General features: G+C 39.9%; 2 protein-coding genes across 2 annotated transcripts in view; one reads left to right on the top strand and one right to left on the bottom strand.

Annotated features, from left to right (window-relative positions):
• The window catches only part of STXBP3 (syntaxin binding protein 3), a 125,796-nt gene extending 124,092 nt beyond the window's left edge, over positions 1-1,704 (bottom strand). The window contains exon 1 of the mRNA XM_082266129.1: positions 1,534-1,704. Within this exon, the coding sequence (XP_082122255.1) occupies positions 1,534-1,579 (46 nt within the window). The 5' untranslated portion in view covers positions 1,580-1,704. The remainder of the gene's footprint in view (positions 1-1,533) is intronic.
• Positions 1,705-8,138: 6,434 nt separating this feature from the next.
• The window catches only part of LOC309561864 (fibronectin type III domain-containing protein 7-like), a gene marked incomplete at its 5' end in the record, with an annotated part of 47,549 nt that continues 37,933 nt past the window's right edge, over positions 8,139-17,754 (top strand). The window contains one exon of the mRNA XM_082265929.1: positions 8,139-8,201. Within this exon, the coding sequence (XP_082122055.1) occupies positions 8,139-8,201 (63 nt within the window). The remainder of the gene's footprint in view (positions 8,202-17,754) is intronic.

Below are 17,754 nucleotides of genomic sequence, written 5' to 3'. Positions count from 1 at the left end.
AATCACAGTAGGTGATCAAATACCACCAAAAGAAAGCTCTATTTGCGGGGAAAAAAGGACATCAATCTTTTTGGGGTACAGCGTCGCACGATTGTTAGTTAATCACTTCAGCCCCAACCACCGTACATTTACTGCGGGAACTCAGCCGCTGCTGTGCAAAGCGACGTAGCCCTACGTCGCTCACTCAGGAGACTCTAGGGGGTGAGGGCGCATGCTCCCGCCCCCGCTCGTTAGCTGGGGAGCCAGCGCGTGTGACCCTGCGGCTCAGATGGCCACCGGCCACTCGCAATCTCCCGCAGCAGAGAGAGAAGGACAGACGGCCGATGTAAACACAGTCATCTGTCATTCTCCCTGAAGTAAGCACAGAGGCTATGTGATCCTGCTATATAGGATTGCATGTCTCTGTGATTACTTCACAAGCCACACCCCCTGACAGAGTCACGCCCCTAGGGACACATTTAACCCCTTGATCACCAGTACAGTTAACCCATTCCCTGCCAGTGTCATTTTTACAGTAACAGTGCATATTTTTAGCACCGATTACTGTAGTGTCACTGGTACCCCCAAAAGTGTCTAAAGCGTCAGTTAGGAGGCCGATCTGTCCGCCGCAATGTTGCCGTCCTACAAAAAAAAAAAAAACGCAAGATTGCCACCATTACTAGTAAAAATAAAACAAAAATGACAAATCTTTCCCGTAGTTAATAAACGCAATAACTTTTGCGCAAACCAATCAAAATACCCTTATTGCGATTTTTTTACTAAAAATATGTAGCAGAAAAATTGGCCTAAAATATGTTAAAAAAATTTTGATTTTTACATTTTTTTTTAAAATTTCATCTAAAAAAAAAAATATGAAAAATAGTTATTTTTTCAAAATTGTCGCTCTTTTTTTGTTTACAGCACAAAAAATAAAAAAACGCACAGGTGATCAAATACCACCAAAAGAAAGCTCTGTTTGTGGGGAAAAAAGGACTTCAATTTCGTTTGGGTACAGCGTTGCACGACTGCGCAATTGTCCGTTAAAGTCACGCAGTGCCGAATCGCAAAATAGGGCCTGGTCATTGAGCAGCCAAATCCTCCGGGGGTACAGCGATTAAGGTAACGCAGTGCTGAATAGCAAAAAAAATGGCCTGGTCATTAAGGGGGCAAGTCTTACAGTCCAGAAGTGGTTAAACTAAATTGGGTACAAGTACTGTATAGAGAATCCTGCAGCAGATTTGTATGTTTGCTTCTTGTCACTTGTGAGGTTTGCTATGGCACAGACCATAGAGTACACAGCAGGTCAGCCAGCCCCCCTCCTAGGACACTGTGTAGAAGGAGGGATGCCAAGTTAGTGTGGAGTGTCTGCAGACCTCCCTCTGGCATAGAACAGCTCTCCAAGTTCTGAGATAACAGAACATGACTAGTTATGTCTATGGAGCAATACTTCAGGCTGAGAAGAATGTGTTGCTCAGCCCTTGAATGTTACAGATGTGATATAAACTCTTACAAGCCCATGCAGGCCCGCCACATCACCTCACAAAGCATACTCACTCTGCCACACCGTCTGCTTTAGTCCCCGCTCCGTGCTGGTCGACATATTAGCTGCCAGGAGAAAACAACTTCTTAGCACCAACTTCCCTTTCAGAACCGCTCTTTAGGCCTGCCAGAGCTAATATGACAGCCATTCACGTCACGCCTCTGCATCTAAAAACCCTTCAGACACTAGAAAGGAAGCAAAGGCATTTCTGTCTCCAAAGCGGTCTCCGACAAAATGGCCGCTGCGAGCTCAGTACAGTAGACTTACTCATAGAGGACATGATTTCCAGGAAGTTTCATTTCCACTCACTGTGTGGGGAAGGAGTATCATTACTTGATACAACATGTTAGTAATCAAATCAAACTGGCGTTTGGAATGTTTTCTTTAACCTCTTCAGCTCCAGAAGCTTTTACCCCTTTCATGACCAGACGATTTTTTAACCATTTAGCACTGCGCTACTTTAACTGGTCATGCAATGCTGCACCCAAAAAATAAAAATAAAAAAATATATATATTATATAATTATATATAAATTAATATAAATATAATAATATAAATATAATATATATATATATATATATATATATATATTATATACTTTTTTTCACACAAATAGGTCACAACTGGGTTTCTTAATTATTATTATTATTATTATTATTATTTTGCAATATAAATGAAAAAAGATTAAGCATTTTGAAAAAGAAAAAAAACATTTTTTTTCACTTTCTGCTATAAAACATACCTAATTAAAAAAAAAATATCAAATTTCTTCATAAATTTTGGCCAAAATGTATCCTGCTACATGTCTTTGGAAAAACAAATCCTAATAAGTGTATATTGATTGGTTTGCGTGAAAGTTATAGCGCCTACAAACTATGGTATTTATATTGGAATTTGTATCTAATTTTTTACTACTAATGGCAGTTATCAAGCGACTTATAATGGGACTGCGATAGTGCAGGGGGCAATCTGACACTAACTGACCCTGGATCCACAGGTGACCTGCACTGAGCCATAGACTTCTGTTATTACTTGCAGGAGTTTTGGTGCACTTTCACAAGGTGCACCACACCTGCAAGATATAATATAGGTATATGGCAAAGTGCAGCTAACCTGCAGGAAAGCCACAGGTCCCATCACACGATTGGTCTGATCAAGTCTGCCTGTCCCTTTTTCAGGCAGACCCAATCAGACCCTGCATTCACCTCTATGAAGCGGCAGATGTAGACGGACTGCCCATAGAGTGCAGCAGGCTGTGTCCGTGTCTGCTCTGTATTTTAAGAGGGGACACAGATCTATCATTCACATGCTCCTCTTATTGTGGCCCCCAACCTGTTACCAAGTTGCTTAAGTGGCCCTTGCTCTTCAAAATGTTGGGCACCCCTGCCTCAAGGTTAACTACTTCTAATGGAATGCAACTGCAACTTTCCTCCTCAGAACACTGAGAGTGCACCAGGTGGTTATAATGAGTGCAGACCCTCACAATCTGGATTCAGACTTGTAAAGACTGTAGTGCAATGATGGCGAACCTTGGCACCCCAGATGTTTTGTTACTACATTTCCCATGATGCTCAACCACACTGCAGAGTGCATGAGCATCATGGGAAAGATAGTTCTGAAACATCTGGAGTGCCAAGGTTCGCCATTACTGCGTGTAGTGGAACAGCTTCAGAACAGAAAAGGTAGGATTTTGCCACACAGTTTGTTAAAATCCTCACAAAACACATAGATTGTTTTTTTTTTTTTCTCAACAAACGTGGGGTCACAAGTTCTGGCAGGCTTCACACTATTGCGATGTTGGAACCAGCGCGATTCCAGTGCGGGTTCCTGCATCACATGTCTCTTGCATGCAGTTTACACTGCCCTATGCGAACCGCTGTGGCTGTCAATACAAAGGTAATGACACCCCCAAGATTTGTTTGCAGATCGCAATGTGAACTGCCAAATGTTGCAGGAATCAGATCACATGGGTGTGAACACCCATGCAATTAGATTCTAGTGTGGACCAAAAAAAGGGTCCTGCACAATTTTGGCGCAAACACGATGCAAATTTAGCCATACAATCTGTATGGCTGAATTTGCACCACACAGACATCTAATATGATCTGCACAGCAGTGTGGTGTGAATCACATGCGGTGTCCAACATTCCAGTAATGTGAACCCAGTCTACAGTGTTACTAAACCCACAACAGTAAAATCAGTCTGTATATGCAGCATGCATGTTATACTCACTGGGGAACCAAAAGGGTTAATCCTCTGCCTTGTGTAAAAAGGCTGTTTGATTCTGTCTCCTCTGATCCTCTCCAACTTCAACTGTCCCCAATATATTTCCTGATAATACAGAGCCAGGTGACAGGCTGCACATGCTCAATTTGGTGTGTATTGCTAGAGAGTTTTTTTTCTCTTGGGAGGATACATGTTATCAGCACAGGGCCAATCAGCACTGTCCAGATAGAGGTTCAGTGGTCCTGCATCCTGATAGGACAGCCAGTGCAGAAATAAAACTCCTCCTACAAGCTTTAACCACTTGCCGACCGCCGCACGGCTATTTACTGCGGCAGTCAGCCCCGTACAGGCAAAGTACTACGTCGCTAGCCTGTGAGCCTCTAGGCTCGTTCCCTAACATCGGGTCCGCGCGTGTGACCGGCGGACCCGATGTCCGCCGGCCACTCGCGATCTCCCCGTGGAGAGGGAGAAAGGCAGGCGGCTGATGTAAACAAAGCCGCCTGTCATTCTCCCTGATGTAAGAACAGAGATCATACGATCCTGCTATGTAGGATCGTATGTCTCTGTGCTTACATCACTAGCCACACCCCTTTACAGTTAGAAGCACGCCCCTAGGGACACACTTAACCCCTGCATCACCAAATAAAGTTAACCCCTTTCCTGCTAGTGTCATTTTTACAGTAACAGTACATATGTATAGCACTGATTACTGTAGTAATGTCACTGGTAACCCCAAAAGTGTCAAAAATGTCAGTCAAGTTTCCGATCTGTCCGCTGCAAAAAAATTGCAGATTGCCGCCATTACTCGTTAAAAAAAAAACACCAAAAATGACAGAAATCTTTCCCTTAGTTAGTAAACGCAATAACTTTTGCGCAAACCAATCAAAATACACTTATTGTGATTTTTTTTACCAAACATATGTAGCACAAAACAAATTGGCATAAAATGTTAAAATATTTTGATTTTTACATTTTTTTTCGGGAATTTCTTATAAAAAATGTGAAAAATATTGTTATTTTTTCAAAATTGTCACACTTTTTTTGTTGATAGCGCAAAAATAAAAATTGCACAGGTGATCAAATACCACCAAAAGAAAGCTCTGTTTGTGGGGAAAAAAGGACGTCAATTTCATTTGGGTACAGCGTTGCACGACCGCGCAATTGTCTGTTAAAATCACGCAGTGCCGAATCGCAAAATAGGGCCTGGTCAGGAAGGGGGTAAAATCTTCCGGGGCTTAAGTGGTTAACCAGACATTGATAAAAGTCACAAGACTGCTATATACTGCTGATGAGAAAAGGTATTAAACTGTTTATTTTTACTGAAATAATTGCATTTCTATGTTCTGTTTACTGTGAAAGACCAGATATAGTGAATGCAGGGTCCTGGGTTTAGTAACACTTTAAGGCTACATTCACATAGGCGTTATGCCACAGTGCACCAAAGTGCCCTGTACACCTCGATGACAGGTTGTCAGTGGCCGCCGCTATTTATGGGTCTTCTCATAGCCAGTGACTATCTGTAATGGTCGGCGGTCACTGCTGGACACACTTTGCTCTGACAACCTGTCACTGAAATGTATAGGCTCGGCAGCTGCAGATAGCTCACAGGTGTCAAACACAGCAGCAGGAATCAGTAGGTTACTGCAATTGGCATTTGCTCTGTAGTAAAACACCCATGCAAATACCGTATACCCTATGTTGATAAAGCCTCATATTACTCCATGGTGTCGTTTCTGATACCATGGAAAATTACCTAAGTAAAGGTTGTGAAAATGGGAAATACAGTACAGGATCCCATGAAATAAAAAAAAAATGAAGTGCATGGGCCAGTAAAAGTATAATTGGCAACCTCTCAGACCTCATTTACATGAGGAAATTGGGAGCAGGTACTGTCTGTGCCGACGCTACATCCCAGCTGAAATGAATGGGACTGCCTGCATGTGGATGCATGGATCACCTATAAGTTAGTACGCCCATGTGGACAAGACCTTAAAATAATGAGGGACACCTAGAGTCAGTTTTGATCTGGTGTTCCTTTCTGTATTTCTAAAGTTGTTTTTTTTTTAATATCTTCCACACTGTAAAACATTTGTAATAATCAGAAAATTCTCTGCCCATTTTTGGTACAGCAATAATTTTGCCCAGATAAATGTAGTGAGAGCAGATTGCAGACAACTGTAGTCACAGCAACATTAGCAAAGTCATATCAATACAAACAAGTTATTTTTGGCAATCCAGTTATAAATTTGGTTTAAAAATCCCCTTTCATGCTGTGTGTGTTCTGCTTGTCTGCTAACCATCTCTTTCCACAGCTTGCTGGTTTCTTTGCATGCTTTGCAGCTTATCCTCTGTGCGTACTTTCATTTTCTTAGGACTACATATCCCATAGTACCTTGCTGCCTGGAAGCAGTGAATGTTGTACTGACTCCACCTCCTGAAATTTCTCCTCTAAGCAATTCTTCTGTAGTTCATGCAGGTTCTGTAAAATATGTGACAAAGCAGCGCCTCTTCATAGGGCATAGGGAATACATGTCACAGAATTAAAGGGATTGTAAAGAGAGTTTTTTTTTCTTATCTTAATGCATTCTATGAGTTAAGATAAAAAAATAAACTTCTGTGTGCAGCAGCACCCCTAATACTTACCTGAGCCCATCCTTATCCAGCAATGTTACAGGAGTTTCCCAGCTTTCCGGGACTCCCCTCCTCATTTGCTGAGGCAGCGCACTTGGCTCTCACTGCTGTCAATCAAAGTCAGTTAGCCAGCCAATCAGGAGTGAGGAGGAGCCGGCCCATGGCTCTGTGTCTGAATGGACACAAAGAGCTGTGACTTGGCTTGGGTGCCCCCACAGCAAGCTTGCTGGGGCACTGAACAGGAGGAAGGGACCAGGAGCACAGAAGAGGGACCCAAGAAGAGGAGGATCTGGGCCACTCTGTGCAAAGCCAACTGCATGGGGCAGGTAAGTATACAATGTTTGTAATCTAAAAAATAAAAACAAGTCTTTACAATCACTTTAGCCACTTGCTGACCACCCCCCACATATACAGTATACTGGCTGACTAGGCTGTGTGAATCGCAGTACCTGTACAGCGATCCGTGGGAGCGATCCTGGGTGCCCCCATTAGCCAGCGGGAAAGCTGATTCACAGGGCCGGTGGCCGCGATTGCCGCGGGGCAACCGTGATCACTCCCCGTGGAGAGAGAACAGCGCTCTGCTGTTGTAAACACAGGAGACCATTGTTCTCTCCGGAATCAGTACAGAGCGCCTCCTATTTAGGATCGCATGTCTCTGTCTTGATTCCACAAGCCCATCCCACTGATTACTGTAGTAATGTCAATGGTCCCCCCAAAATTGTCAAAAATGTCAGTTAGTGGTCCGATCTGTCCGCCGCAATCTCGCAGTCCCACTAAAAATCGCTGATCTCCGATTACTAGTAAAAAAAAAAAAAAAATGACATAAATCTTTCCCCTAGTTTGTAGATGTGATAACTTTTGTGCAAACCAATTAAAATATGCTTATTGCGATCGCCCCCATTACTAGTAAAAAAATAAATAAATAAATAAAAATGACATAAATCTTTCCCCTAGTTTGTAGATGCGATAACTTTTGTGCAAACCAATTAAAATACACTTATTGCGATTTTTTTAATCAAAAATATGTAGCAGAATACAAATTGGCCTAAAATGATGAAAAGATTGGATTTTTAATTTTTTTTTTTTTGGGAATGTTATATAGCAGAAAGTGAAAAATATATATATTTTTTTTTTTTTTCAGAGTTGTCTCTCTTTTTTTGTATATAGCACAAAAAATAAAAATCACACACATGTGATCAAATACCACCAAAAGAAAGCTCTATTTATGGGGAAAAAAGGACATCAATTTTATTTGGATACAGCATTGCACAACCACGCAATTGTCAGTTAAAGTAACGCAGTGCCGAATCGCAAAAAATGGCCTGGTCATTAGGTGGTAAAATCCGGTCCAGAAGTGGTTAAAAAAATAAAAATAGACTTTACAATCACTTTAAAGGAAGTAAATGTATGGGTATTTTCACAAAGTTTACAAAAAATCAAGATCATTCTGATTAATAGGTGAAGGCTAGTAATAAATAAAATGAATTGTGGAAAAGAATATATGATTTATAATTTTGACCATAGACGCACTTTAAATGGATCTATAGAAGACAATGGCATTCTTGCTTCTGCTTCAGCAGTTTCTTGAGAAGGAAGGTCTGTATATGTAAGGATCCAGTATCTCACAGTATATACCTTTGCAATCACCACCCCCCCCATTCAATCAACAGACCGAAGGGAGGGATCAGACACAGACCTGCATTCTTCATAGCACCTGTGCGCTGTAATACAGTCAGTAGTCAGTACAATACAACACAGAAGATGGCAATGGGAATGTCACACAATCTTTCACATTTCCTATTCCTGCTTTATACATTGCTAAAAGTAAGTGAAATCTGCTTTTTTAATACATCAAGTTATCCTATTAATATTTTATGTAGGTCAGAATGAATGTCCAATGATGTCTTTGATGAAAAGCTTTTTCTTTCATGCACATTTAACTATTTTTAAAGAGCAGATTATCATTAATTTACATACAATCGACATATATATATATATATACTTCGTACTCTAAAACCTGTATTAAAATGAAATGACAAGTTGACAAGGATTAGTAACCAAAATTGTGACAATTTTCTTGTACTTTTGTTTGTGTTGGTTACTTTTGTTACAATTAAGTGTAAGGTTGAACTGGATGGACTATTGTCTTTATTCAACCTCACCTACTATGTAACTATAAGTGCACACTCAATACACTATCCCAATGTTACAGTTTAGACACATGTAGCTAATTGGATAAGCAAATGTTTGTCTAGAAGTATGTCCCTCCCATGATTACTTTATGTGTATAAACAACTAAACAATTTTCTAAAGTGACAATTGCACAATTAATTTGGAATACTAAAAAAATTTATTAACGCATAAAACAAGAAATGTACAGTGCATCATTTGTTGTATGCAACAACTTTATCATCTACAGTATGCCTTTTGTACAGTATGCCTTTTGTAGTATCTATACTTGTCAATAAGTGGTACCTTTTTTTCATTTTCCTTTTTATTTAACTAATTAAAATATTAATTAATATTATATATAAATATATCCGTCACGTATAGGCATGCCTACATTTGAGTTATTCCTGTGCTGTTATTTAAAACAAGCCCGTTATTCCTTTATTTTACTGAACTAAAGAGTATCATGTGTTATGTGTCCTGTTCTTGGTTCAGATATTGAAAAAGGTATAAGCAACCTCATTAGATACAGATGCAGTATCAGAACTGGAGCTCTAAAATCCAATTTTGCCGTGTTTTAGTACAATTTTATATAAGTAAATGTGCTGTGAACCAACCTTGGTACTAGACCAGTGTTTCTCAACCTTTTTGCAGTCAAGGCACCCTTTAAATATTATGGACAGTCTCGAGGCGCCTCTTAAAAATTATGGACAGTCTCGGGGCACCCCATTCTAAAACGTAAAAACTATTCTAATAGTTTTACATAATGCAGCAACATCCACACGTCCAAGAAGGACACCCAACATTGGAGGTGATTTATTCTTCCAAAGAAAATATGCTTTTGCACTCTGGTACTGACTAGTATTCCAATGTTTCTCTTCTGCCTCAGTTTTTCTCCATCACTCAGCTGACCCCAAAACTGATGGAGAGGGGCAGGGGAGGGTCAAACAAGGATGCTGTGCAGGCAACTGACATCCTCCTTATCAATTGATTATGGCATTGGTCATTAGGACGCCGGCAGCTTAAAGGTTGTAATAGGCAACAATGAAAAACTGTGGCTTAGTGTAACTAAAAGGCAGGCTTCATCCAAACATCGGCTTGTATATAATTTTTAAGCAATTTTTTTGCATTTTGCCAAGGCACCCCTGAAGAAACCTCAAGGCACCTCAGGGTGGGGTGGGCCTGGGCACCCTGTTTGAAAAGGGCTGTAATAGACTATTAGTGCCGGTTCACACTAACACGGCACGACTTCGGGGGCGACCTGTGAAGTCGCGTGCACTGCGACTTCGGCACGACTTGCACGGACTTCATATAATGAATGTCGATGCAAGTCGCTCCGATGTCTCCCCGAAGTAGTACAGGAACCTTTTTCTAAGTCGGAGCGACTTGAGTCGCTCCTATTAGAACGGTTCCTGTAGCACACAATGGACCGCGACTGGTCAGGCTCACCAGTCGCCTGACAAGTCGCAGTAGTGTGAATGGGGTCTAAAGGTGGTTTATTTTATATAATGAAAAGGATTTAAAACATAATTCTTAACCATGGACCAACACTAGGGAGGAGAGGCTACTGTTATCCTGACCTTGTAAATTTTTAGTAGCACCGTACATAAAATGTACAGAGATCTGGTTGTAGACAATATAAGCAATGTTCATTCTGATCAATTCAATCCAGTCTTCTCCAATCAAGTGACTGTAGGTAAAAAATGTAAAATGTTTCTTTTGGTTTAATATGCACTTTAAAAAAATAATTTTAAAAGGCATTTTAGTTGTCTCTTATGACTAGAAATATATATATATATATATAAAAAAAAAATAAAGAACTAGACTAGAAATATTTCTGATTTACTCGGAGCAGTTATTGCTAGGAGTTATCAAGACTTCATTTGTTGGAATTTACAGTCGGAAGGTAGAAAGGTCATTTAAAAACTCTGAGCCAAATCTGCCCTCTTTGGTCTGTCACCAGTTGGGATTTTTCTCCTCTTTATGAATGAACAGATTCAGCACATAACTCTCCACCGGAAATATTAACTCAATACCTATTCTATCTCATACTGGCAACTGAGATTTACTATCCCAGGTTTTGGTATTCATAATTAGTGTCGAGCCTCTTACAGACTGTCAAAATATTTTATAATGTAGTTATTGTATTGATAAATTGTCTAATAAAGCCATAGAGAAGCTTAAAACTCAAGCAATGTAATTTGCTATATAAGGCCCTGTTCACACCTGAGTGTTTTTCAGATCATAAAACGCTCATCCCTAAAGTCTCCAAACACCAAACAAGCAAAATCCTATTTATTTCAATGGCTTCTGTTCACATATGAGCGTTTTGTCGCCTGAAGCAAAATGCCTGAAGCTCAAAAAAATACATGAGCTTATTTTTTGGCAGATTACAAGCGTTTTTGTTAGATGTCAATGCTTGTCTCCAAACACCTGCAAAAAATGCTTGAAAAAAACGCCTGAAAAAAGCCCCCCTAAAAAAGCCTGAAAAAACGCCTGAAAAAGCCCAAAAAAACACCTGAAACCGATATGCTCAGGTGTGAATGGAGCCTAAAGTTCATGACAGGACTACTATAAATACTGATATTGTTTTGCAAAGATCACTATAGATATCAGAGGCCTATCAGATATGCAGACATGCATTGGGCAATGTTTTGTTCATAAGGTCTCTTTATAAATATGTGCCCTTGGATTGTCTGAGAGTATGGGTGTATGTCAATTCTAATATTAGGAGCACATCCAGATATCTTTTAAAGATCTTTATTCCTGGATAGGAATGAAAAAAGATATGATATGAAAAAAGATATGGCAAAAATAATCAAACACATATAGTTAGCTAGCTAACTTGAAATCAGGTGGCTGGAGACATTTGAGGCTTTTTGCAGGTGCCCATTGATCTACATCTCCCCAGTCTAACCAGAATTGGTCAAAATCAGGTTGGATAAATATTCCCTGAAATTCAAGATAATTCCTGGAATTCATAAAAACTGGGGCAGACAGGTTTTGTGAAAGTGTCTCTTATGCATTCTAAAAGTGGTGCAGAATGGGCCAAATTCATGTACTTGCAACTTGTACTTGACTTTGGCGCACAGTGTGCAATTTTTAGAATGCATGCAAGACAGTTTCACAAAGTGTGTGTCTGTATACCAAAAGAAAGTTGGTCCTAATTAGATCTACTTTATTGGAGCAAGGTAGAACTACCTGAATTTGGCGCACGAGTCGCTTTTAGAACCAAAACTGTTGCAGATGTCAACAAGACATTTTTGCAAAATCTGTCTCTGCCAGTTCCTCTCTCTGTACGCCAAAAGAAAGTCTGTCTTAATGAGCTCCACTTTCTTAAGATATTTTATTTTGAATATGGCGCATCCATTGCGCCACAATGAAAAAGTGGCGCATTTTCGAACTACCTGAATTTGGTGAATGAGTTGCTGTCAGCACCAAAAGTGTTAAAATTAGCGCAGCAGTTTTATTGAAGTCCCTCCAATCTGTTTCCAGGACATTCAAACAGTTCACTGTTTATATACAAAAAAATATATTTTGTAGAGTCTGTCAATGTCCAGAACAATGTTGCTTCGCTGAATTGAATAAATTATAACAATATAAAATACTAAAATCATAATATCTACTTAGATCAGCTAATTCATTGAGATCAAACTGGTTTTGTCAGACAAGTCAGTGATTATATTAGAAGAATATTTCATTTTATCCACTTAGCTCACACCCCCATGCAAGAACTAAGAACAGAAATAAAGCTTTTGATACTTTTGGCCATACATGCAATTTAAATTCAGTTCCCTCTGCCTCTATACAATATTTTGGGTTCCAATCCTCTTCCTTCCCCAGGACAAGACACGGAAGCCCTTTATCCTCCATTGTATTTGCTTTAGCATTAAAACCTTCAACTTTATATTTAGGACAACATAAGGATATCAAGGGCTTGGAAAAAGCAGGAATAGAAAACAAAATGGCACAAATTGCTGACAATATTCTATTTACTATCACTTCACCCCATGGTGCTTCACCTTGTCTTTTTGACTCTCTAGAGAAAATTGCAGCATTCTCAGGATTTAAAGTCAATACCTCAAAGTCAGTTGCTGTGGATATTTTGTTAAATACAACCTTGTCTAATCTTTAGCGTAACTTTATCTTTGCATACACTGTGGAACTCCCATATTTCAGACATCACCTAAAATCTAAACTTCACTACTTTATACCTTACCAAGCAAATTTTCCCCCCTCATCCATCACCTTACTGCTCTCTTATGTTCCTAGAGCAAATATCAAAGCTCTTGGATTGGAGGATTAAATGCTATTAAAATTGGGTTCCTCCCAAATTTACATTTAATTATTTTAGTTCTATCTATTCCTATGCCTAGTATCTTGCTGGAAATATTTCAAAACAAACTATTACAATTAAAATGGGGCTCAACCTGTCCTGGGATAATTAGATCTTCTCTTTTCTGCCATAAGACTAGTGGTGGCCACTTTTGATTAACTATTATGGAGCAGCTGATATTGCACCACTGGCCCCACTACACAGTCGGCAATCCCAGTTTGGGGTTTACTAGATGCAAATTATTGTCTCCTCCCTTATCTGGCTCCCATTCCGGTTAAGACTGTCACCACTGAGCGCTTCTCTGACCCACTCATTTAAGGTATGGGACTCTAAAAAATATTCCGGAGGCTTCTTTCATCTCAGCTGCTCTTACTGGGTCTGGTGAAATGCCCTATGTTTCCACCTGGACAAGAGAATCCTTTTAAATCTTTATGCGTCCTTCTAAATGGTGGACTCAAAGGGCTTTACAGATGTCTATTCTCTCCTTACCACAGTATTAATCTTTTAAATAACTTTCGAGGAAAACACACCTGCCCTGGAACTTCTCTGATACATACAGCTACATCATTGTGTTGCTTCTCTTTTATCTAAAACTGAAACCCTGTTAAATCTCACTGGTTTTGAGAGTAAATTCCAATCTGCTCCCCATTTTCTGGAACTCATCACTTTCATACAACCATCTTTGTGCTCCTGTAAGATCCCTCCAAAGTTAATTATAGATTATTGTGAAGAAGAATTAATTACAACTATCTTAGATGAGGACAGGGGCTAAATTTGGTCTTCCACTGCCAGAAGTTGGACATCATTTTTTTTTTTTTTTGGTGACATTTATTTGTGCTCCAAAACACTAAACTGAACTATACTGAGTATGTGTTTGTATTTATGTACAATACTTTCTTTGTACGTGTCAAAACTTTTATAAAACCTATTGAACAGGAAATATTAAAATTATGTAAATCTCCCCATTTTGGATAGCCATCTCCAGTGCCAAAGCTCAGAGCAGCAGAGTTTGGACTCCTTGCAGGTTACTGTTATAGTGTTATATGAATAAAAGTCACCAAAACTACTAAACTTTCTCCACCAGGTGATTTTTAGTATGATCTATGTGAAAGATTTCCTTCCAGAAGTTCAAACGTCTTTAGACATAATATTGTATTTTCCCATCATTTAGTGTCAGAAGGATTGTGTTTTCATAAAGCTCCATATGTACAGATGTTTATGTATATTTCTGTTTTTTTATCTTTTATGTTTTTTTATTTCATGAGAACATGTGATACATGGGAAAATGGCCTTCCTGAAAGTCAAATGCAAAGACAAATAGATAAGATAGAAAAACATATTTTAAACGTTCTATGAGCCTATTTATAAAGTTTACCAAAAATAGTTAATCAATGTATGAGATTATAATGTAGACAATTATAATGTACTTTTATTGTATGTGGTGAGACTACAAAAAATTGGATGCTATCACTTTGCTTCACACAGTGATTTCACTATTTATCCACTATTTATTTGCTTATTTATTGGTTAGCGTATTGGTTCACTTGTCTCAATTTATGAGATTGATATAAAAAGCTGGGATGTTGATCTGCAATGTAAAAAATATGGTAAATGTAAACAGATTGGTGGAAAGCAAAAAATGAGAAATGCCACTATAATAAGGAAAAATCCATCTCGTTAAATCTTTTCGCTGAAAAAATAGATTACTCCAGGTTTAGAGTGGCATAAGGTATTAACAACATTTCTGGCAAAAATGCAGAAGCAAAGTCATTATACAGGTAAAACGATAAAATACTTTTTATCCACTAAGCAGAATCTGTTGATTATTTCTGCTTCTCTTGAAATGTAATTAGAAAGATCGAATAAAAAAACTTCTCCAATTAAATATATATATAAGCACATCTGTCTGAATCAAAATTGGCCATAAAACTGTTAGATATGGATTTAAACCTTCCAAAATAAAAACAAAAAACAGGCATATCATTTTGTATCTTGTGCAGTTGAAGGCTAGCTACCCACTGGATTCATATCATGAAACAACATTTTAGAGCCAGAATACTGACTTTGAATTTAGAACTCCTGACTCCTGATTCATAATAACAATATAGTCCCCAAATTCCCTTATATTGACTTAGGGCCAGTTCACACCACATGCAGTCCAGTGCATTTTTTTTCTGCATCAAAAACACATGGAAATAGGTTATATGGTTTTCAATGGCATAGTTCACACCAGTGCGTTCCAGTTCCAGAAAAAAAAGTAGAACATGCTGCATTTTTTCTGCACTGGACTGTACTAGAACGCTGTAAAACGCATCAAAAACGCATTGGAACGCACCTAAATGCACCGAAAACGCTCTGGAACACACATGTCCTTATTTAAAGTTAAGAAAATAAAGGGGGATGCACTGGACTGCATCAAAAAACGCACCAAAAATGCATCAAAAACGCACTGGAACACATCGACAATGCGTTAAAATCACGCATGCAGAAAAGCATCTGGAACACATCCGGACGGCATTTCTATGGTGTGAACTGGCCCTAATATATGCTTCAGTGTGAACATTGCAAAAGTGACACCACTTCTGTACATGTTTAAAACATATATTTCCAGTAAACTCTTTATAGGTGCAGTATAGATGATCATACCAACACAATATAATTTCAAGCCAATGTTCGTTTGAATTTCTGGAAACTGTTAAAAGCGCTAAAGCATCTCAGAAGCAGAGATGTACAGGCTCAAATGTACCATTAACCATCGTAGAAAAACCCAGCTACTGTAGGGAGCACCTCTCTTATTGCTACCAGAGTACTATTTTTTTTTGGTAGGGCGCTTCCTCTTGTATTTTCAGTGTCTTCACGCTATTGATCCTTACAGCTACCCTAGACTTCATTGACAGGGGTGCTGGTTATGAGGATAAGCTGATTGTGTTCTGAAGTGTTTTATTGAAGTAGTGATTTTCAGCTAGACTCCTTGTAGCTATAGACTGTTATTGAGACTATGCTATGCAGCCATATGTTATCTGGATCAAAGTGGTTCTAAAGTCTAATGTTTTTCCTGCATTAAGGTAAAAAATGTTAAAAATGTCCCACCACTTCCCCCCCCCCAGACACTTACCTGAGTCCTCTATCAATCCAGTGCTGTGCCCATTTGCAGCTCTCCTGGCCCCTCTTCCTGGTCTCACAGGTTTTACTAGGGCTGCGGACGCCATTGGTTCCTGCTGTTTTCAGTCAAATCCTTTGAGCAGGGAGTATGGCCATGCTGAGCTGTGTTTGTCTATGGGCACACACAGCCCACCTCTGGAGTGGGCTCTCACGTGTGCCCCCCCATAACACACAGCTTGCTACGGGGGCACAGGCAGAAGAGGAAGAGCAGAGAACACAAGCAGGGGACGGCTAAAGAAGAGATAAGGGACTGCTTTGTGCAATATCATTGCACAGAGAAGGTAAGTATCAACCTCTTTTAAGATAAAAAGAGTTTACAACCACTTTAAAGTATTTGTAAACCTTCTAGTATTCCCAGTGAAGTGACTGGCCTCAGGTGATGCACAGAGATTAAACAAATCCTCCCACATAATTTGAATCTGTTTATCTGGATCAGTCTTTCCCCTATATTCATTCAAAGTGCACCATTTACACAGCATCTCTCAGCTCTGAAAAGCATGGGGGCGAAGAGCTGAAGTAATATCAGTGAGGAGAGCTCTGAGAGCTCATTGGAGGAAAGGGACACACCCCCCTCACACAGGAACAGAATTATGGTTGTCAATCAGCTGGAGCTCCCTCCCCTATCACCATTTTCTCTTGGTGTCAGGAAAACTTGTCACTAGTAACTCATGCTTATAGCAGAGGTAGCGGGCAAAAATGACACTTAGTGCTCTGGGTTGAGACGAGCACACACTATAGAGGCATATGCTTTGTTCATATTTTATGTCTGAGGTTTACAACCACTTTAAGTCACAGAGACATTGCTGTGAAGAGTCCATGTTTATAGAGGTTTCATTTTTGTTTTGTATTATTCTGTAGTGTAAGCATGCTCCTCACCATTCTGACATTTGTTGCAATAATGTCTCTATTTGTGCAACCAGGACCAGGACAAGGGTATGGGCGGTAGGGGTGGCTGCCCTTGGCACTGTGGTATCATATGATGTGGGGGGCACCACAAGGAGCTTGGGGAAGGAGATTTGTGTTTTGAGGGGGAATTTGGGGGTGGCAGGGGATATGAATTGTTCTAGGAAGGGATATTTGGGAGGTGTGCTAAGAGTGATGATTTAAGGGATTTGTGTGTGTTGGGAGGGGGGATGGGGGAAGAAGAGTTGTGCTAGGAGGGAGATTTTTGGGCATTTTTTGATAGGGGGGAGGAGATTTGTGCCAGGAGGGGATTTTTTTTAATTCTGGAGGGGGTATTTGTGCTAGCAGGGATGATTGGGGGCATTTGTGCTATGAGGGAAAACTTGGGGAGATCCCTGCTAGGACAAGTGATTGGGGAGAATTTGTACTGGGGGGGGGGGGGGGGATTTGGAGTGTGGTAAGATGACTTGTGCTCAGAGGGGAAGTTTTAAGCGGTAGAGGATTTGTATTAGGAGGGGGGGGGGTTGGGGGGGGGGGTGGATTTGTGCTTTGGGCATATGGAGAATTGAAGGATTAGAGCTGGGGAGGTTGGGGGGGGGGGGGGGGCAAGGACTCTAGAAGTGGATTTTAGTAATAGGTGGATTTGTATTGGGGGGAGGAGGGATACATTTTGCTTAGGAGGTAAGCATGCTGATAAGTGCTCACTTTTTTTTTGGGGGGGGGGGGGTATTTTTGCTGACACATAATGCTCATACATCTTCGAGGATGGGGGGGATTTGGCATGTTCACCCTCGGCTCTAGATGACC

Source organism: Pelophylax lessonae (genome assembly GCF_965119305.1).
Source record: "Pelophylax lessonae genome assembly, chromosome: 8".
In the NCBI taxonomy this organism is placed as follows: domain Eukaryota; kingdom Metazoa; phylum Chordata; class Amphibia; order Anura; family Ranidae; genus Pelophylax; species Pelophylax lessonae.
This window is presented reverse-complemented; position numbering and strand designations above follow the sequence as displayed.